The sequence below is a fragment of the Salminus brasiliensis genome, chromosome 5 (genome assembly GCF_030463535.1).
Source record: "Salminus brasiliensis chromosome 5, fSalBra1.hap2, whole genome shotgun sequence".
NCBI classification, from domain to species: domain Eukaryota; kingdom Metazoa; phylum Chordata; class Actinopteri; order Characiformes; family Bryconidae; genus Salminus; species Salminus brasiliensis.
In genome coordinates, this window is record NC_132882.1 from 46455575 (window position 1) to 46477555 (window position 21981).

Consider the following 21981-nt stretch of genomic DNA (forward strand, 5'->3'; position numbering starts at 1 on the left):
GTCAGAGCTGTCCAGGAAAATGGAACATCTGATGGGGCTCCTCTGGCCTAATTCCTTTTCCAGGGTGAGGGTTAAGGGGTTATCCAGGGGACATTCCTGCCTCACACCCAATGAGTCCAGGTAGGTTCCAGACCCACCGCGACCCTGATCAGGAGCAAGCAGATAAAGGATGGATGGATGGTTCTACTATGGAATTGATCAAAGAACCTTTTGTAGCTCAGATGTTTGATTTCTGTAAACCGCTTCTGGGTTGGTCTGGACTTTAGGTTTTGGAATACTATCCTGCTGAAAAGTCTGAAGATGACCTATTTTCAGTTCAATGGTGGGGGAACCTGACAGAGCCCATGATGCTGCTATGTACCCTAAGCAGGTTTCCACCTGGCCTTCAGAGGAAAAACAGTCCCACACCATCACACACCCTCCACCATGCTTAACAGTGGGAATCCAGACGGTTTCAGTATCGTGTTTTTTTTTTTTTATTGCTTTGTCGATTTTCTCCCAGTTTGGTTCTGACAATTAATTTGGTTCTGCTGATGGCAAAGCAGCACGGCTCAGGACTTAAACTCGTGACCACCGGGCTGTAGAGGCAGCTCGTCTATCCGCTGAGCTACTTGCAGTCTTCAAATATAATTTTTGCTCTGACAATAGAACCCGGTTCCATGATTAGATAACTTTTTTTTTTTTTTTTTTTTTAAAGGCTTTTCCTTCCTTCCAGATAATCGGTTGTCATGGAGGTCAGCGTCTGACGGTAGGTTTGGAGAGTTGAGATGGTAGTGTTAGAGACAAGCAATGAATCCAGCTTTCAATACAAAAACACTTAAAACACAAACTTTAATAGAAGATTCTAAAAGACTGAAGATCAAACAGAACACAGTTGTCTACAGCCCCCCGCCCCCCCAATCTTATTCTGCAGCGTTAGCATTAGAGGTCTGGAGCTGGAGCTCCTGGGGCAGGTGATCAGGTCCTGATCAAGCATGTTTATGCTGAAGGTTTAAATCACTTACAGGACTTCTCCATGACCCAGTCGATCACCTGCAGAGAGTAAACAGGACGTGCATAAACAAACAACCAAGCAAACAAAAAACAAGTGCTTCAATGCATTGGTTCCTAAACACCTGTGGATCTGTATGATCAAAAATAGCAGTTACAGAAACGGGAAAAAAATGTTGGAGGGGTGTTTTACATTTTGTTGCCAGGGCAACATCATCTGCAGTGAAAAGTGGGAATACACCAGTTTACTGACCACTGACCACTCTCAGGTCTAAATGAATGTCGTTAACGATATAATTTTAAGAAACAGAAAAACAAATCAAATTTAGAGAATAAAATTCTGTTCAAGTGTCCAGAAGTTCACCTCATTTACTCCACTGTATACATTACTAAACTGCTGTAGGCTGAATGGGTGGGGTTAGACTGCTGTGGACTGGGTAGTAGTGGATGTAAGCAGCTTAATCTCAACCCCCAAACCAAACCTACTCTCAGATTTTTTTACTTTCAAGAATTTGTTCAGCCTTGAAAAGTATTGTCTGTAGTTCTGTGTGTGTGTGTGTGTGTGTGTTACCTGTTTGGCGTTTCCACTAGCTGCTTTTTTCATTTCCTCATGCAGACCCCGTGAGGTTTTCAGATCCTGTTCCAGATAAAAGCAGAGTTACTGAGAGCTCTGATCTGGGGCTTCTGTAGAAGTCAGACCTTTAGTGTTCTCCAGTAGAACCACGACTAAAAACCTGGAGCTGCTGGAAGGATCATACCGTTATCAGGTGAACCATTAACCAGCTACTAGAGGCTAAAGGCTAAAGGCTGTTCAAGCTTCTGCGGAGATGACTGTAAACGTATCGGCACTGAGACTCTTTAGAGAAGCTTTATTCACCGATCCAGACCCAATCAGAACATGCTGGCAGTACTTCTGGCTGGCATTCACCCTGCAGACCTAGTAGGGGACGCTAGTAACGTACAAAGAGGGTAAAGGAAGTACAGCAAGCTGTGGAAGCTGTGCAGATACCTTCAGGTAAAGCTTGGAAACGTCGAATAGTCTCCGACTGCAGGTCTCAAAACAATCGTGCTCGCTGGAGATCCCATGATGCTTCAGTGTCTTCAAGACCACTTCCTTCAGCATCTGCAAATCAACCAATCACAGTCGGGGGAGAGGAAACAAAAAGCAGAATTAATTAATTAATTAAACAAACTAATAAAAAGCTGCTAAAACAAGTACAAAAAAAACCCACAACAATAAATACAAAAACACAGAATGTAAAAAATGATAAAGAAATAAATAATATGCAGAATAATTAGTGATTAGTTTGAAGATAAATTACAGAAATCATTTGTTGTAACACTAATACGTACACTCAGTGGGTGTGGGGGTGTGTGTGTGTTTACCCGGTTGTGTTTCTGTGAGCGGGACTCGGTCTGTCCCCGGCCAGGTTTAGGGTCGGGGTGTGAGTGGCCGGGTGTGTGCATGTCATTGCTGGAGGTGGACAGTGAGCGTCCGGCCTGCTGTCGCAGAGCTCTCACTGCCGGGTGTGTAACACCGCTCACACTGCCCTGAGAACACACTGACTCACTGCTGTCAGACTTACACAACCTACACACACACACACACACACACACACACACACACACACACACACACACACACACACCCGTCATTAAGTCCAGTATATCAGAACATCACCTCATATTCTAGAACCGAAGTTTAACAGGAGGGAACACGTTCTTAGCAGTTAGTGACCTTCAGGGTCACTGAGGGGCCACAGACAAGTATCTCATCTCGATTAGTAAACAGTGGGGGATACTGGGTTAGGGTGGAACAGAGCACCCCGTAACAATTTCTTTAGTAATCCCCATTCAGGGGAGCAAAGGAGCGTAACATCTTCGTAAGACGTGTGCTGGGGTGAGACGTGTTATAAAAGGTCGGTGTGATGCGCGCTGACCTCTTGTACTGGTGTGTGTCCGGTTCTCGAGAGCGGCGCTTATGTTGTGGGGGATCGTTCTGCAGGCTCTCTCCCTCGGGCTCAGAGGGCGGGGCAGGGGAGGGTGTGGGGGCGGGGCTTAAAGCCAGGGGCAAGGGGCAGGGCTCTCTGCAGCACGTGGTCTGAGTCTCAAACCGAATTAGCCGAGACTGCAGCCGGACAAACCCCCGATCCCTCTCCAAAGCCCTCCGCTCATCCAGACAGTACCTGCGCGCACACACACACACACGCACACAATGTCAGCATAAGTAATTCTTTAATTGTTGCCAGGATGTTGCTAGGCATTTGCTATGCTATTTCAAGTGCTATTCTGTTTCTAAGCAGATGCAATGGTATGCCAGGTGGTTGCAATGGACTTGCAAGGCAGTTGCTATGGTTTTCAACATGGTTGGGTGCTGCTAACTAGTTGGTAGGCCATGTTTGCAAGTTGATAGGCAATTCAAGATAGTTGCTAGGTGTTTCCTTCCACATGGCAATTGAGAAGCTGTGGAGCAGTGGAACTGTGTTCTCTGGAATGATGGTGGAGCTCCATCCAGTACTTTTGGGATAAGTTGGGGATGATGAGATGGGGATGATGAGGTGGGGTGCTGATCATCATCCAACATCCTGACCCCACTTACACTTTTATTGCTGAATGCAATCAAATTCTCACAGTGCAGTAGAGCCAGTTACTTTAACAAAAGCAGGAGAAACTCTTTAATAGCCTTGATTTCATGAATGAGCAGGTGTCCCAATACTTTTGTCCATATAGTGTATAGACTAAATAACTGGGGAAGTGAACTGAAGTGAATCTGGTGGGTGTGATGTAGACTCACTCCAGTCCGTGGTAATGGCTGCTGGATGCCTGAGTGAATGGGAGTTTGGTCACTTTTCGGGGAGTGAGCTCTGAGGACAGCTGGAACGCGTTCTCCCTGAAAAACATAAAAAAAAAAATAAACAATAAGGAGCACATTCAGCTTAGGAGCTGCGATTATCCCTGAAATGTCATCTTCCTCATCACACTAATCAAGACTTGGCAAATTAACTTCCATCAACAGGATTTAGGAAGCACAGGGAATTTTAATTAAACTGGAATTGTGGTAATGAAGCCTGGAGGAAGCGAGGCCCAGGCCAGCGCGCATGTGTGTGTGTGCGCGTGTGTCAGTATCCAAATGGCGGAATTAAGTTTGCTGGAATTGAGCTGGAAGGTGAATCCTCATGAGGACAGATTTTTGTGGCTATTACTTTTCCTATCGGAATGTTTTTACTTTCTGGACCAGAACGCAAATTCTGGTCCAGAAAGTAAAAATCCGCCCCAGGTACACACTTCTAACTCTCACCCCCGGAGTAATCATGTACTGTGTTGGTCTGGGACAGTGTGGCTGGTTCGTACCCTCTAAGGACAGGCAGTGGCTGCAACTCTCCTGTTGGAAGCCCATCAGGAGTGAAGTGTCTGAGCAGTTCTCTTGCGTCCAGCTGTGCAGAACTGCTCTTCGGACCATCTTTAGGACCCATCAGACTGTCTGAGGATCCGCTGCTGAATAGGCTGGACCTGGGGAGTGGGGTGAAGGGGGGGGGGGGGGGGGTCAATACTCTAGGGCCCAAACCAACATTCTGTGACAGACATAAAAATAAATAAATAAATAAATAATAATAAAAAGTTAATTTTCAGCTAAAACTCACTGTAATGTTAATGTCTGTCTGAAACACTACAGAACTGGGTCTGATGGGTATAAACTGATGAATGTTGGTCTCTATGGGTTCTCCTGCATTTAATCAAATTAGTAAAAAGCCAATAAGAACACTGAGGAACTCCAGAGAGAACTTACTGCTCCACCTCTTACTAAAATCACTGAGAGGTTAGTGATTACCTGGACCTGTGCCGAATCTTCTGCATGTTCCCATAGTTCCTCAGGACGCTCCTCTCAGGCCATTCTGAGCGGGAGGTTTTCTTCAAACCTGCAGTAAAACGACCAGAGTGTCAAAGTTCACACTAAACTACTTGCTGGTCAAAGCGCTGGTCTACACAGCAGAAATACATTTTCTGTAATGATGATGAACGCTTACTCTTAATTAGGGGAGTGTATTTGTTTTTGGCAGGCTGGCGCTCAGTCGCTGTGGGCAGTGAAGTGTTCTGCATGTTCAGGTACTGTTCTCTGGCCAGATTCAGTAGAACCTTCAGGTCATTCAGTGGCAGGGCTGCAGGTTTCTGGATCTCCTGTCTCCTGCCTGTTCATAAAACAGGAAAGTCCATGTAGCGTAAATATATAAAAATATAATACACCCTAACAAGTGTGTGTGTGTGTGTGTGTGTGTGTGTGTGTAAGCATGCACGCGCTGGGGTGTGTCTTGCCACACCAGTGCTGCTGAGGATGCTGTGCGAGAGTGTGTATGACAAGAGGTGAAGTGCTCTCGGTTGCCGAGGGAAACACTCACGGAGGCATTCCTGGAGAACCCGAGCCTGTACCCGGTCCAGGCCCCTCTCCCTGTGCAGGAGCTGGTCTCCATGGAGACGGGGCAGAGACCGCAGCCAGGCGGCAGTGAGCGAGGAACCTGCGGAGAGCAGAGGTTAATACAGCTCATCTAGTGTGAGGTGTTGGAAGTGGGTGTGCCTTTAAGCACATTATTCAGCATGCTGATTGGTCGTTACACTAATTACATGCAGAAAGACAGCACTGTCTGATAACCAGCTTTCAGTATTTTTACCATAAAAGTATCAAACTTAAATTCCCAGCTCTAGAGCTCACGGATGCGCTCTCTCGACTGAATGTAATCAAATCCTCCTCACAGCAAAGTTCTAACATCTGGTGTAAAGCAAGTAGGATATTTCCAGAGGAGCAGGGGCTGTTACTGCAGTTAAGAGGGACCGACTCAGGATAATACCCCTGACTTTAGGTAGTGGTATCTGTTGCCCTACTCCAACCACTGTAGATGTGAACTAAGTGCTATTAGGATAATTTGATTGTATCCAGCTCTCAATGAGGATGAGCTTTGGGGAGATCAGATTCTGATTTTGGATAATCAGTTCTGACCCTCCAACTCATCGCAAAAGTACTGGATGGAGCTCCTCCACCATCATTCCAGAGAACACAGTTCTTCCACTGCTCCATGCTCCATGCTCAATGCTGGGGGGCTTTACACCCCTCTAGCCCATGCTCAGCGTTGGGCACGGTGACCTTAGCGTCATGTGACCTTGGTGCTCCTCCCACTACCCCCACCCATTATAGAGAGAAAGCGGTGTACCCACCTGAAGAGGACGGAAGCTTTTCCCGGATGAGGCTGTTGACTGTTGCCAAACCAACTGCTCCGTTAATCTGATTGGCTGAGTGTATCAGTCGTGCTCTGCAACCCCCAGACTCCGCCCCCTGAACCAAGAGAAGGTAGTGGCCTTTCTCTCCCTTCACCTCAACCTCCGGCGCTAATAGAGGGTGTTAATAACAGGTGGTTAATCAAGTGTTAGTAATAACAATGAGTATAGTGTCCAGGCTGAGTCCGGGTCGGTACCAGATAAGACTTTGGGACGTTTGGCCATGAAATCTCTCCACCTGGTGGCGCTGAGCTGAGCGGCTGGAGGGAACACTTCAGTACTGATCACACAGGACAGACTAAATAGCGCCCCCACCTGTCGCACACACAGAGACACAGACAGACACAATAACATTAGGTTTCTATGAGATTTTGGAGGAGCACTGCTGTGAGGACTTGCTTGCATTTAACAAGAGTTAGTGTTAGTGTGGTCAGGATATTGGATGGGTGATCACCACCCCACCTCATCATCCCTAACTCCCCAACTCATCCTAATCAAAAGTACTGGATGGAGCTCCTCCACCATCATTCCAGAGAGCACAGTTCTTCCACTGCTCCACAGCTCCTCAATGCTGGGGGGCTTTATACCCCTCTAGCCCACGCCTGGCATTAGGCAGCATGGAGCCGATAGGGTCATGATGTTGATCTGCTTCAGAGAGTCCTATTCTATTGGCAGTACTTCTCTAAAGTGTGCATTTGCACATCTGTATCAGCAATGGGAGCAAAGTAAAGTAGCTGAATGCTTTCACTAGAAGGGGTGTCCACAAACACACAGTGACATAGTGCAAAAGCTCATTGGTGTTATGGAACCTGGAGTCGTCTTCAGACTTTTTAAGTTTGCACAAGAAGGATACGTGTCTGTGAGCCACGCCTCGCCAAAAAGAGTTTTTAGAAGATCTATGATCAAAAACTGTTGATTTAAATAAAGCTGGAAATGGTTACAAAGTGATTCTAAAGACTTTAGAAATTCAGCCGTCTACAGTGAGACAAACCGTCTACAAATGGAGTCAAGTTACGCTACCAATAAGCGTGTGCCAAGTCAAAATAACCCCAAGAGCACAACAGAGACTCACCAATGAGGTAAAGAAACAGCCCTGAGTGACGGCTAAAGATCTGAAGGCTTCATTGGGCCAGACTAACAACTGTGCTCAGGAGTCTACAGTCTGTAAAACGGTCAACCAGCAGAGTGTCGATGGCAGGACTCCACGAAGGAAGCTGCTTCACACTGCTGCACGCCTGACGTTTGAGAAAGGGCACACAGACTCTCCGCAACGGCTAAATGTTTTGTGGACGGATGAAACCAAGATTGAACTATCTGTAAAGAACACGCAGCACCACCTCTGGCGTAAAAAAGGCACTGCACATCACCATGGAAACATCATCCCAACCGTAAAGTCTGGGGGAGGGAACATCATGATTTGGGCCTGCTTTGCTGCATTACAGCCTGTCCAGCTCACAATCACTGAGGAAAGATGAATTCCCAAGTGTATTCAAATATTCTACAGGATAACGTGAGAGTGTCTGTAGCTCAGCTTAAACTCCGTAGAAGTTGGGTGTTGCAACAAGACAATGAACCAAAACACCAAAGCAAGTCCAAAACAGAACAGCTTATGAAAAATAAATTGGCCATTTGGATTGGCCGAGCCCAGATCTTACCCCTATAGAAGGGCTATGGACTGACCTGAAGAGTATTATTTAACCGCTGTACTCAGCAACACCTGCTCCTCTCCCCTAGTAAATATTTTCTATTAGCTGGAGAGTGTGCTCGTAGAGTCTGGCCTGATGAAGGCTCTGAAACACTGGATTAAAGTCACTCATTGAATTTGGGGTTTTAAATCTTCTGCACTGATTTTACTCGCAGTGAACAGAGTGCTGGGGTGTGAGCAAATTACCTCTCCATGTAGAGTCTGTAGCTGGTCTAACAGCAGTTTGGCTCGGGCGGATCTGCTGGACAGTGCGCTGAAAGTGCAGGTCAAGGTAAATGCTAGCAGCAGGAGTTCTTCTGCAGAGCGGTTCAGGGCCAGCGTCAGCTCTGACAGGGTGTGTGTTTACAGCGGCTGCTGAAGCGTAAAGCTGCTAATTAAACAACGCTCACGCTACTCAAACCCTTACTCAGAGTCGTAGACCGACTGGGTTGCTCTAAACTGCTGGAGACTGAATGGGAGAGAAGGGTTTTATAACTCATTTAAATAAAGTAAGATTTTTTTCATGATAGCAGCCCTTTAAGCATTCTGTGTTCTGATTAAAAAGGCAGCCAATCAGAGGCAGGAAAAAGGATACAGCTCAAACTCAGTGCTGGACTGGAGGAGCAGCGGAAAATCCGCCACGTGCACCAGCTGAATCAGCTCCAGAACCGGCTGGTAGTAGTGGAACACCTGAGGTAAAGGTGGGCAGCGAATCATCAGACTTTCAGACTTACATAAAGTTACACTTTCATGTAGTTTAATATGCAGTAGATATATTTCTGCTGACTGAGTAAGTGAGGTAGATCACATGTGTCTGTACAGACTGGAATACACTACAGGAAGCGTAGGGGGCGCTCTATGATGACCATATGATCCACACGCTCATTCTGACAGACTGTAATACACTACAGGAAGCATAGGGGGCGCTCTATGATGACCATATGATCCACACGCTCATTCTGACAGACTGTAATACACTACAGGAAGCATAGGGGGCGCTCTATAATGCTCTATAATGTTCATATGATCCACACGCTCATTCTGACAGACTGTAATGCACTACAGGAAGCACAGGGGGCGCTCTATAATGCTCTATAATGCTCTATGATGACCATATGATCCACACGCTCATTCTGACAGACTGTAATACACTACAGGAAGCGCAGGGGGCGCTCTATAATGCTCTATAATGCTCTATGATGATCATATGATCCACACGTTCATTCTGACAAACCTAATGTACAGGAAGTGTAGAGGGCGCTCTATAATGCTCTATAATGATCATATGATCCACACGCTCACTCTGACAGACTGTAATACACTACAGGAAGCGTAGGGGGCGCTCTATAATGCTCTATAATGTTCATATGATCCACAGCCTCATTCTGACAGACTGTATTACACTACAGGAAGCGTAGGGGGCGCTCTATAATGCTCTATAACGTTCATATGATCCACAGCCTCATTCTGACAGACTGTATTACACTACAGGAAGCGTAGGGGGCGCTCTATAATGCTCTATAACGTTCATATGATCCACACGCTTATTCTGACAGACTGTAATACACTACATGAAGCATAGGGGGCGCTCTATAATGCTCTATAATGATCATATGATCAACACGCTCATTCTGACAGACTGTAATACACTACATGAAGCATAGGGGGCGCTCTATAATGCTCTATAATGTTCATATGATCCACACGCTCATTCTGACAGACTGTAATACACTACAGGAAGCGTAGGGGGCGCTCTATAATGCTCTATAATGATCATATGATCAACACGCTCATTCTGACAGACTGTAATACACTACAGGAAGCGTAGGGGGCGCTCTATAATGATCATATGATCCACACGCTCATTCTGACAGACTGTAATACACTACATGAAGCATAGGGGGCGCTCTATAATGCTCTATAATGTTCATATGATCCACACGCTCATTCTGACAGACTGTAATACACTACAGGAAGCGTAGGGGGCGCTCTATAATGCTCTATAATGATCATATGATCCACACGCTCACTCTGACAGACTGTAATACACTCTGGTTAAACTCTGTAAAGATCTGATCCAGCTGTACAGCACTAGTACAGGACTAAAGAACCCTAGTAAGGAACGTACCTCGGAGTGAAGCTTGCGTCCAGTGAGGCGGTCTGGGTAAAGCACTCGGCTCCAGCTGGACCTGCTCTGGACCTTCAGACTGAACCCTTCAAACAGCAGCTCAGATACAAACTGCACCCAGACAGGAGAACCGTGTGAGAACAGTCTGAAGAACTGAATGAGTTTGACTCCAGTGCCCCCTTGTGGACCAATGGTGAACACATGAGGTGACGGTAGAGATGGAACAGTTACCTTCCTCTCCCTGATCAGTAGCCCCCCTCTCCACATCTCATGCTCATCTATACAGTCTAGCACCTCGGCAGGGGAACACACTCGGGCTGACAGGTAGGAGGCAGCTGTCCGCCATCTGGAGACCATTAAGGAGAAATTAATTTACACTCATGTTTACACTGCTGCTGAACACAGAACACCAACAGCAGTACACTGTACCCTTCACTATAAAATCACACACTAAACAACACAGGTTCTGAACGGGCCTTTCTGGAGCTATGTACAATATACACTTTTCCTTGTATTTAATGCACCAGTGAAAGCAGGTTCTATTTGTAATCACTGCCTTTATCAAGGATACCCTGAAGAACCCCTTTTGATAAGTGTGTGGTCAGCGGGCCAATCACTGAAACACTCCATATAACCTCAGGGTTAATATGGGTTGGGGTGGGTTGTGTTGGGTGGTGGTGGGGGGGGGTTTACCCTGTGCTGTGCTCCGTCACCACATTCACATGGGCAGAGTGCCAGGCCTGCATGTGCTTCAGAGAGCCAATCACAGGCAAGAACTCCTTCAGCCCCGCCTCGTCTTCACACAGCACCACCACATCCAGCAGAAAACGCCCTGTCAATCACAACCACAACCATCTCTCACATCTGTCAGTCATCACTTACCTGAATATTTAGCAACAGGAATTTGCATATTTGCAGCTATGCTGCTCCTGCAGGTGGGAGGGCTCTGTGTGTGAAGGCGGAGTTACCTGGGGGAGGGAGTTTATCTGCCAGCTGATGCAGAGCTTCTGCTGCTTCCTCAAACAGCCTGAAAAGAGGAGGACACGGCTGGGTTAAGCCAATAGTTGATTCCAATTCCTTTATATCCAAACTGGCTGATTAGCATGGGTCATACTGTTGCTATGGGAAAAGGTTCTAGAAAAGATCCACATCAGCAAGTCTCAGCGTGTAAGACCGAGTACACACTCTGTGAGGGTCGTGGTCTCAGAGTCATCCTGGTCCTGCAAGGCGCTGATACAGCTGTCCACTGCAGAGGGCGCGGTCTCCTCACTGTCACCGCACTGAACACACACTTCCTCCCACTGAGCGCTGCAGAACTGAAACACACACACACACACAGTGACTGATACATCTGTGAATCATCACTATGGGGGTCAGCAGTTCAGTGTTCATAGTGTACCTGAGCTGAGCTGTGGGACACCTGGATAGCAAAGTAGCACTTCTGCAAACCTGGACATCCACTGAGAGAGCAGGCTGTGCAGGAGAACACAGGGACAATAAACACACACACACACACACACACACTTCGGGTGTATTAGTGTTCGAGCTTGTTTAGAGCAGAGAACAGGTTCAGAATCTACCTGGAAAAGCAGGGAGCCCTGATGAACACCTCGAGCTGGAAATCTCCGCGAGCCTGCGGTACGCGCTCCTGCACGCCTCGAGCCCTGAAATACAGCGGGTCACATCGGGGTCATTTCACTGTAGAAACTCGCCGGAATCCTAATAAACCCAGACCCGCTCGTCCAGAACCAGTAGACGCTACAGCCCCCCCTCGTCCCCTCGAAAATGCAGCTTCCAGCTAATTACTGTCCAGTGCTGTCTCTAGTCCTTCTGACTGACCCAGTCAATCACGGCCTCCCTTCCGCACAGAACACCTGAACGCAGGTTACGGAGAAGCTCGAGCTGTTAAAAAGAAGCGGGGTAGTGAGGAGCGCTGGGGAGGGAGCCGCTAGCCTGTTAGCCTGTTAGCCCGTTAGCCCGTTAGCCCGCTAGCCTGTTAGCCCGTTAGCCTGTTAGCCCGCTAGCCTGTTAGCCTGTTAGCATAACCCAACCTAACGGCAGCTGGCCGAGTCCTTACCGCGGCAGAAGCTCTCCTTCCTCGGATCCACGTTAACCACCACGACGAGTACGTATCTGTCCATAGCAGAGCTGATTTAAAGTAGAAAGTAAATCAGAATTGTGTTAAAATAAAGAAATAAACTCATCCGGCTTTAAGACGAAACGAATTCCCCGCGTTTATCCGAACTCTGACGCGCTGTGACGCGCTGCGCTGACCTGGACGGTCTAACCTGGTTAAAACGATTTATCTACACTCAGTAATTCATTATACATTTATATATATATACTATATAAATATATTACATGTAGAATGCGCACAGATACGAACTAAAATAAGCACGGAGAATTGATCTGTTTATGAGCTCTAGGAACCATTCGTTCTCTACAGTTTCGGTCAGGAACAGAAGCGCTGCCGGACCATAAACAGCGCATAGGGGTCAAAGCGTGTGGACTGATGAGGCTAAGCTAAGCTAAGCTAATTTAACTGATATGTCTAGTTTCTCCAGATCTGCTCAGGTGAGGTGGTTTAATCTGCGTGTAGTTGGTTATAACCGTCTTCTCGTACATATGGCAGAGCCGTCGTGTGTTTGGGCGTTGGAGGTGTTTCTGTCAGGGATGTTCTGAGGGGCGAATCCAGGAACCGAATCCAGGAACCGAATCCGTCCGGGTTTCTGCTCCAACTGCACAGGCGGCTCTGCCGGGGCTCCGCCGGGGGTCTGCCGGGGCTCCGCTGGGGCTCCGCTGGGGCTCCGCTGGGGCTCCGCTGGGGCTCTGCCGGGGGTCTGCCGGGGGTCTGCCGGGGGTCTGCCGGGGCTCCGCCGGGGCTCCGCCGGGGCTCTGCCGGGGCTCCGCCGGGGGTCTGCCGGGGCTCCGCCGGGGGTCTGCCGGGGCTCCGCCGGGGCTCCGCCGGGGCTCTGCCGGGGCTCTGCCGGGGGTCTGCCGGGGCTCCGCTGGGGCTCCGCTGGGGGTCTGCTGGCCGCAGTAGAGCCGCACAGGCAGTTTAAACAAAATGCTGGGCTGGATTAATATGTTCTGGACATGGATTTAGGATTGGGGTCTGCTATAACGATCAGTTTGTCCTGTTCATTATTACGCCCGGTTACATGGTTGCATACTTATCTAGATCATATAAATCTACAAATGTGTAGCTCAAATGCATCCATAATCCACTTTTTCTAAAAGGGTAACATCTTATGTTTGTCCTTACACAGATTTTTCACTTGCTTTGGTTGGAGTAACTGTCTTTACTGTCCAGAGAAGAAGACTTTTGCTGTGAGGATTTTAATGTATTCAGAGTGTTAGTGAGGTCAGGATGTTGGACGGGTGATCACCACCCCACCACACCATCCCCAACTCATCCCACCCAAAAGTACTGGATGGAGCTCCTCCACCATCACTCCAGAGAGCACAGCTCCTCCACTGCTCCACAGCTCCTCAATGCTGGGGGGCTTTATACCCCTCTAGCCCACGCCTGGCATTATTAGGCAGCATGGAGCCAATAGGGTCATGATGGTGATCTGCTCCAGAGAGTCCTATTCTATTGGCAGTACTTCTTCTCTACAGGGACTAGACAAGCTGTGTGTGCATTTGCACATCTGTGTCAGCAATGGGTGCAGCTTAGAGTAGCTGAATGTATTCTTTAGAAAGGGTGTCCGCAAACATTTGGACAGATAGTGTTTCAGGTTTATTTGATTACTGACTCTGCTTCTGTTGTTTGTTTGTTTATTTGTTTGCAGCAATGGGTGACCTTTGCAAGGTCCTGGTACCTAATAGACGCTCGGATGCAGCCGCCAGGAAAGATCGCCACCATGTGCTCAGTGCGACTTCAGGGGAAGCATAAGCCCATCTACCATGCGCTCAGTGAGTAAATACAGACAGTACTGCTGTCCTGAAGTATTCAGCAGCTTTTTCTTTGTGTTGTCTCTCCAGCAGGTTAGCCTCACCCACTCATGCAAAAATTTGAAGGAGTGTTTGAGTTGAGTGTAACTAGAGGATTAGGTGATTAGGAGATTGGTGTAGAAATGAATTCTGGGTGTTTTGAGTCTGTAAATTTAAATGTAAGTGGAGCTCAGGGCAGTGAAACACAAGGGAAACATGAGAGATCCGTTATTGCAGCCTTTACAGCAGCGGCCACCAGGGGGAGAAAGAGAACCAGGCTGAAACCCACAGTTCTCTCTTCACTGCCCTTAAAGCACCCAGCAGATCATACATGTTTATTATAAAGCATATAAGCATGTCGTTTCTGTGACAAAAAGCAAAATACTACCATTCTTGTGTGTGTGTGTGTGTGTGTGTGTGTGTGTGTGTGTGTGTGTGTTTTCTTTAGGTGATGTTGGAGATCATGTGGTGGTGATGAACAGCAGACACATCGCCTTCTCCGGAAACAAGTGGGAACAGAAGGTCTACTCGTCTCACACAGGGTAAGAACTTAGTGGCCAGTTTATTAGAAACTCCTGCCCTCGTTATATCAGAAACCCTAAGCGGATCACAGTGGCTGCCGCTGTTATATATGAGCACTGATTTGGGACTAAGTTCATGTTCTCTCCATCTCTCAGATACCCGGGGGGCTTCAAACAGGTCACAGCAGCCCAGCTGCATCAGAAAGACCCCACCGCTGTAAGTACCTCACACTAATGCATGTCCTGATTGATCGACTAGATCAGGGAGTTTGAACAGGTGTGATTCTGCTCAGTAGTGAAACATGCTGTCGGTCAGCGTTATTACATACTGACCACGTCTAGCACTCGCTCAGACAAGCAGATTATCACAACAACAAAAATACACACTGAATAATTCATATTTATAAAGTATGTAACATATCTCCTTTTCTGTTCATTTATTAAATCTAAATTAAATTTTAAAATGTTGTGGTTAAAAAAAAAAGTCCTGGAGGCACTTAGTCAGTCTGGTCTTGCCTGAGGGGGGCACTGTGGTTCTAAATTTGCAGGTCCTTTGATGTTGGTGATTGATGTGAACCTGCTCGTTTTTGATGTTGTCCCTCTAATTAGAATAGAAGCTGCCCCGGAGGTCGGATCTGGACCACCCTGACCTGAGGTCAGATTACCTGTGTGAAAAAGGCCAGGTGTTTAATACAGCGCCAATAAGGAAGGAAGTTTCCTTGTTCACGTACCAGCCGGAGTGTGGGGGGGTACACACTCCCCTTTATTGCTCTGTGTTTGTAGGAGCGCTTTGGGGGAAGGGGGAGGGGATCCTAAAGCTCAGGGTTATCACAGCATCTCCACTGAGCCCCTCCACTCTCAGCACACCTCCACGGGTGCTGCAGGTCAGGTAGACAAAGTCGCTGCTTGTGTGTAGACACAGCCATCTGAGCTCTGCAGCTCCTCTAACTGTTCTCAGTGTCCCTTACAAACTAAACCGCTTGACTGAATAGGTGACTATAATTAAATGCGTTGTAAAATCAGTAGTTGGGCGGGCTGGTGGTCATTAGTTGGGCGGGCAACAGAGAACATCCATCTGTCACTCTGGGGGTGTGAGGGTGATGTGTTCTGCTGGTTTAGTACTGAGAGTGACTGAGTAGACTAGACCACTGACCTCCAACTGCAAAGGCACTCCATATGGATGTCACTGGGTTTAAAATGGGACATCCAACCAGCTTATATACAAATTGGTTGTGTCCACATATTTTTGACCTTGTGGTGTGTATGTGAGTTTATCTGGAGTTAAAGCTCTGAGCTGCTCCTCCAGCACTGATTTAGATACACTTCAGGAGAGTGTGTGAAGATTAAGCCATGCAGATAACACCAGGCTAATTGGTGGGTATATTGTTTCATTACTTGTTAGCTACATTAGTATCATAGCTTCAGTGCTAATTGGTGGGGTAAAAGCTTATGTTACTTGTTAGCTACCTTAGCGTTGTGGCTTCAGTGCAGAATTGAGGAAGTGTGAGTGTTCGGGTGATGGATGGTTTTGGAGGTAAAAATGGGGGAATTGGTTGTGACTTATCGCTTTAATCCCCCTCTCTCCTGTTTAACAGCGGCATCCAGAGGTTTCCAGCTGTTTGGACGGTAGCTGTGTGACTGTCTCTTTTTATGATCGTGAGCTACAGCAGGAGAACAAAGGTGGCAAATCCAGGTCGAAAACATGCAGCACAGCCGTCCAGGCGGTTGGTACAGAATCCTGAGGTGGATTTTTAGTTTATGGACCTGGATTTCCCCTTTGAGTCTTAAATAAATAAATAAATAAATAAATACATCTCTCTCTCTCTCTCTCTCTCTCTCTGTCCAGATAGTAAAATTGGCGGTTTACGGGATGTTGCCCAAAAACCTGTTGAGGAGGACGATGATGCAGCGGCTGCATCTCTTCCCTGACGACGTAAGCCTGATTTCTGTTTTGTTGTTTGCTGTAAAACAGATCCCGGCGTTGCTTTGACTTTGGGTCTTGCTCTCAGTGTTTCTTGCTCTGGGAGGCAGTTCACTCTTCTCAAAGTCTGAGCAGAGCCCAGAGTGTTTAATCAGATCAGTTCAGCAGTGGAAATGAACCCTAATGAGCACGCTTCACATCTTAGTGCATTTCATCCCTGTGCTTTGAAGAATACCTCAAGCTGAAGATTCAGAAAAGGCTCGTCCTGATCTGTAATCTCCGCTCAGCTCTTAACAGCACTTTGTAGGCGGTCAGCCCACTGTTTCTCCTGACTAAAATGGCCCTACAGCTTTTATTCATTTTTTCATTAATTAACTGCATTCTCTGGAATGGTGGTACTTCTGGGATGAGGTGGGGTGGTGATGATTATCCAACATCCTGACCTCACTAACGCTCTTGTTACTGAATGCAATCAAATGAATGCAATCACAGCAATGTTTCAAAATCTAGTAGAAAGTCTTCTTCTCTGGACAATAGAGACAGTTACTCCAACAAAAGCAGGATCAGCTCTTCTTTTTGAAAAAACTACCTGTGAGCTGAAGTAGATCTTCTAAATAGTGCTCTATTGCGCCACCAAGAGGAGTTACACACATCAGTCATCACACACACTCACCATGAACACACACACTGTATTGGTAGATGGCATTGCTGTGTGAACACGAGAAAATGACCAGGAGTACATTTCTGCTGGAACCAGTTTAACTACAGAAAATTCACATTTCAATTTCCCCTCATGATGATTTACCCCCCCCACTCCTCTCCTCCCCATTTCTGCATGTGGTTACCTTTTCCAGGTTATTCCCGAGGATATCTTGCTGAACCTGACAGAGGAGCTTCCTCAGCCGCGGCAGATTCCCCGTAAACTGAGTGAATACACACAGGAGGAGCGGGACGCCTTCCCCAGGCTCTGGAACCCGTAAGTCCTCCTCTTGCATCTGTTCCGTCTTCCTTTTTCCCACCCTGCCTTTCAGCCCCTGTGTAGAAGAAGGGGGGGGGGGGTCAGCTCAGGTGAGTTGTGCTGAATGTTAAAGCGTGTGTCCGGAGACTGAGTGACCGCTCTGTACAGCTGGGCCCTCTGCTGCTGTCCGGCAGATCTCTGAGCAGTAACTCATTCTTGGGTCACTCGGCTACGGAAGAATTGGGGGTCACTGGGGAGGACGGGACTGTCCCCACTAGTTCACAGCTGGACAGTCAAATAAAAGGCACACATGGTCATCCCACAGGTCTCCCTGGAATTGTACCAGAAACTGCCCGGTACTTTCCGCTCTGCTTTGTGTTCAAACTAAACCCTGATTCCCTAAACTGGTTTATTTACCATGTGAATGTGTTGGAGATTCAGATCCTGTCAGTAACGGGTTAATGATCCCTCGCTGAGCAGCTAAACCTCAGAGAGCAGCGTTTAACCCAGCCAGTGATCGTCACTCCAGCTGGACCTTGTAGATGTTCCATATGGATCTCCGGGTCGACCGGGGTTAGGGAGTTTAACAGGAGACTCCTGCTCCCTTTGAGAAGAGCGCAGATGAGGCTGGAGCTGGGTAATGGAAAATGAGGTTCTGTATTGTTCAGCGCTCCATAAACCCTCCTCGTCTCTCCGAGCTGTCCCCCAAACGCTCTCTGTATGTTCCTTTTTTAACATCCAGGAACTCTGGTGTGAACACGGCCGAATGCAGCGAACCGCGAGAGCTTTATGAGCCCTGAGCTTCAGGAGCCATCCTCCAGAACTCCTCTGAGCTCCATGATGTTCTCAGTAAATCAGCTCCTCACCTCTTCACCGATCATCACTCGGAGCTGGTGTTTGTTTAATGGAAGGTGACGGACGGCTGATGAGCTTTTCAGCCAGTTTCAGGGTTGTGAAGTTGGCAGATTATACAATGCCCCTGCTGGAAGTGAGAAGTAGCCCATGCTCATAACTATGAATATTTAATACTGTAATATTAAAAATGAAGGAGTTAAACTTAATGAAACTTTACCCTCCTGCAGCAGGTATCAGAAATTAGCCAATCTAAACTATACCAGTCCGATTTACATCACACGCAGAGAGCTTGTTTTTATCCAGTGGATCAGAATTCGGGTTGATCCAGGTATATTTGAATGGATCGGATATCAGCTAGTTTTATCCCGATCCAGGTCTGAGTCTTTGTTTTAATCATGTTGTTCAGATCTGCCATCTGGTGAGTGATTAGACTGTTCAAAGGAGCTGCTTCTTTGTACACACACACAGATCGGATCGGTATCGACTGATGCTCTGCATTAAGAGACTCGGATTGGGACATCTTTACTCGTTTTATCCCGGCAGGGATGCAGTGAAGTGAACATCTGCAATGTTTTGGTTTTACACTGAGATTCATGCTGTTAAATGTAAACAGCAGGACGTCTAAGAGGGTTTCTGCAGAACCTCAGGAACCCTTAAACTGAAGGCCTTCAGTACTCAGGAAATTAAATGTGACTTTTACAGGTTATATAACATGGGTCGTCATGGTGACACAGACACGAGCACTACTGCCAAATTACACTTTAGTCTTTTAGTCATCAAGCTGCTCAGTTTTGATTCTGCACTAGTTCTTGTTCAGGCTGAGTGTAGTCCAGTCATCCAGCAAGCAGCGGTACTGGACAGGTGAGATTTTGGAGGCAAGTACATTGTAGTTTCTGCAAGTTACTGCAAAGACTCAATTTCCCATAAGCCCACTGGGAGTGGCTGTTTTTGCTCTGCAGCTTTAAATGCCATTTAGTGACTTTTAGAAATCTAAAATTTCAGCATAAGCAGTTGCTATCTGCTCCTCCACTGGTCACTAAAGCTCTGCCTAATTCTTCTAAATTCTTCTTTGAAGCGAAACCCCCATCCTCCCCCCAAACCCTTTCCCAGCTTCTGTGACTTGTTAGAAGCGCCGACCCTCTCCCACCCCAGAAACAGGAGAGGAGCCTTGTTGGCTGCAGCTGTCCGGCTGAAGCTCTGAGGCTGTGTGTGATGCTCGGGGGAGTTGGTGGTGCTCCTGCTGAAGGGCGAGAGCAGCGCCGCTGGCGGAGGGCTTTGATTTCCAGCAGTTTCATTTGTGCAGAAATTCTTCAGACACTTTTTCATTACTGTGTGAACTGATAACGCGGGATGCTGGAGCAGTGTATTACAAGGCACTCTGATCCCGCCATGACAATCCAATTATCTCCCCTTTACGGATTCTCCTCAGCTCCTGCGAGGGGCAGGAGCCTGGTCCGCAGTCTGAGGGACACCTTCTCCATCTCCTTAGCTTTTCCTTCAGACCGTTCAGGCCTTATATCAGCATAACCAGGACAACTTAACCACCCACTCTAATGCATGAATGCTTGTGGTTCTCTTCCTCCCTGTGATTGGTCCTGATTGCTGCTGTTGGCCCAGGCAGAGCGGGAATGTAGCGATAGCTGGAACACTGAGCTGGAGGCTGGAGCTGAGAGTCTGGTTGATGTTCTGGCTCTCTGGTGAGGTTTAGTGGTGGTGAGCCGATCCCAGCGAGCTCCACAGAGTGCGCAATTAAACCACGGGGCAAAAAGCTGAGGAGCGAAGAGGTGGGTGGGAGGGTGATTAATTGATTTGTTGGGTGGGTGATTGATTGATTGGGTGGGTGTTTGGGTTTAGTCGGTAGTGTGGCTTCAGTTCAGTTTGACTAATGAGTAAGTAAATGAGTCCGTTTACTGAAGCAGTGTTGATTACAGGTCTCAGCTGTACGGTCAGACGGGGCGCTAGTGCAGTGAGGTTGGAATTGAACCCAGATCTGATGTAATCTGAGTCTGAAAAATCTGTTTACCTTTTTCTTACAGTTTAATAGAATTTTACGTGTGTGTGTGTGTGTGTGTGTGTGTGTGTGTGTGTGTGTGTGTGTGTGTGGCTGGCTCTCTCCATTTCTCATAATGTGTGAGCAGAGGGACAGCAGCTTCCCCCAGCTTTTAGATGCAGAGATGGCGTTGAGCCAAGCTTTAGATTGATTACCGATCAGGAAGCTTCATGGAAAATGTCAACAGCGATCATTAGCACAGCGCTAATGTTTCAGCCAGTCCAAGCTTTAGGAGTCGGCTCCCGCTCTTCACACACACTCCCGCTGTTCACACCCTCAGAGTGTAATATTATTCATGCACTCAGTCTGTATAGATTTAATCTAAGCATTTTAGAGCGCCCCCTACGCTTCATGTAGTGTATTACAGTCTTATTGGTTGTCTTTATTGATGAATCAGTAATTATTGGAGCTGTTATTAGCTTAGCTGCAGCAGAGCAGAGTTGGATTTCTGGACCTGAAGTTTCCATCTGTGGAATCCATCAAAAAGCGGCAGAGGACTTTGGTTTAGAATAGTTCAGATTTAATTTGTTTTATTTCAGAATCTGATGGTTTATTACTGTTTGTTTCTGCTCTTTCCGCAGGCCGGAGGACTACAGGATGAAGTGACCTCATCGCGCAGTGACCCTCGGACTGCTGGAGTGTTTGTCTGTTCTCTGTACTTTTGTCTGTCTGAATTAAATGGTGTTGAAGCCGATTGAAAAGAGTGGATTATTATCATCTCAGATTTCTCCACAATTCAACTGAACTAAACTGAAAACACACAAAACCCAACGATGTGCACACTAACAGCGCTCAGACACGCGCAGCGCTCCTCTGGGGATGTTTGATTAAAAACATGAAGGAAGTGAAGAATGATTAAATACTGGATTCAGATCTTTTAATCAATTCTAATCTTTCAGCACAGCTGAATCAGAAGCTTTAGGTGCAGTTTTCCAGCTGTGGTCATTCTACTGGACAGATGTTGCAGAAGCAGAATGTGTGTGCTGTGTGTTTATGCATTCGTGAGCTGAGCTGGGAGGAGGCTCTGGTAGCTCCACTCCCTCAGACTGTAAACACCGTTCCAGTCCAGACTCCAGACCTTCACCACTAACGTGTTTAGCAGGCGGAGTGCGTCTGATTCAGCCTGCGGTCCAGTCCTGGTCCAGCTCTAATACGGCCCTAATCCAGCTGCTCTGAAACCTCTGCACTCGTTTGAAGTGCAGTGAAGTTCTTCTGCTGGAGTTGGCACTGAAACGCCCTCTGCTCTGAGGGTCAGTAAAGGTCACTGCAGGCCTGGGCGTCTGTTTACGCTGCGGTCTCTTCAGATTCACACGGGAGCTGCTGTTAAGCTCATCAGCTGTGTTTCAGGGTCTGAAGTCTAAAGGAGTCGGTTGTACTGGGAGGGCTCTGGGTTGTGTGTGTTTTCACACTGCCATAACGTGGCTGAGATGGTGAGAGGTGGGATCAGGATCTGGGTTAAATGAGAGGAGGGAGCAGTTTCCTGTGGTTCGGTCGGGTCCAGATGTGATCCTGATACTCGAGACTCATGAAGGGACCAGGTGTAGACGGGGACGAGGACAGGGTTTTTGCTTGCTTTTGTTTGGTGTGCTGTTAGTGATGATATTCAGTCTGCTGCTCTGTAGGTGTGGTAATGGACACACACCCGTCACTGTTGTTGTAGTTCAGTTTTATTG

At 47.3% G+C, this 21981-nt stretch overlaps 2 protein-coding genes across 3 annotated transcripts; one reads left to right on the top strand and one right to left on the bottom strand.

Annotated features, from left to right (window-relative positions):
• Positions 1–812: 812 nt before the first annotated feature.
• Positions 813–12323, bottom strand: mtbp (MDM2 binding protein). Its single transcript, XM_072680668.1, has 22 exons — positions 12145–12323; positions 11648–11731; positions 11467–11540; positions 11253–11383; positions 11036–11094; positions 10761–10899; positions 10299–10413; positions 10068–10178; positions 8535–8629; positions 8147–8213; positions 6453–6570; positions 6196–6366; positions 5385–5501; positions 5016–5177; positions 4820–4907; positions 4342–4500; positions 3785–3880; positions 2931–3176; positions 2377–2581; positions 2000–2113; positions 1562–1627; positions 813–1032 (listed from the first exon to the last, which is right to left on the bottom strand). The coding sequence occupies exons 1-22, from the start codon at positions 12206–12208 to the stop codon at positions 997–999; spliced, it is 2517 nt and encodes an 838-aa protein (XP_072536769.1). The 5' UTR covers positions 12209–12323; the 3' UTR covers positions 813–996.
• A 150-nt stretch (positions 12324–12473) lies between these two features.
• mrpl13 (mitochondrial ribosomal protein L13) lies at positions 12474–21009 on the top strand. 2 transcript variants are annotated; one of them, XM_072680669.1, is made up of 7 exons: positions 12504–12641; positions 13862–13985; positions 14452–14545; positions 14681–14741; positions 16371–16457; positions 17300–17421; positions 20890–21009. In XM_072680669.1, the coding sequence occupies exons 1-7, from the start codon at positions 12615–12617 to the stop codon at positions 20912–20914; spliced, it is 540 nt and encodes a 179-aa protein (XP_072536770.1). In that variant the 5' UTR covers positions 12504–12614; the 3' UTR covers positions 20915–21009. The 2 variants fall into 2 exon arrangements, with proteins under 2 accessions (XP_072536771.1, XP_072536770.1); XM_072680670.1 differs by lacking the exons at positions 17300–17421; positions 20890–21009 and adding an exon at positions 16120–16267 and having other exon boundaries at positions 12474–12641.
• Positions 21010–21981: the final 972 nt, after the last annotated feature.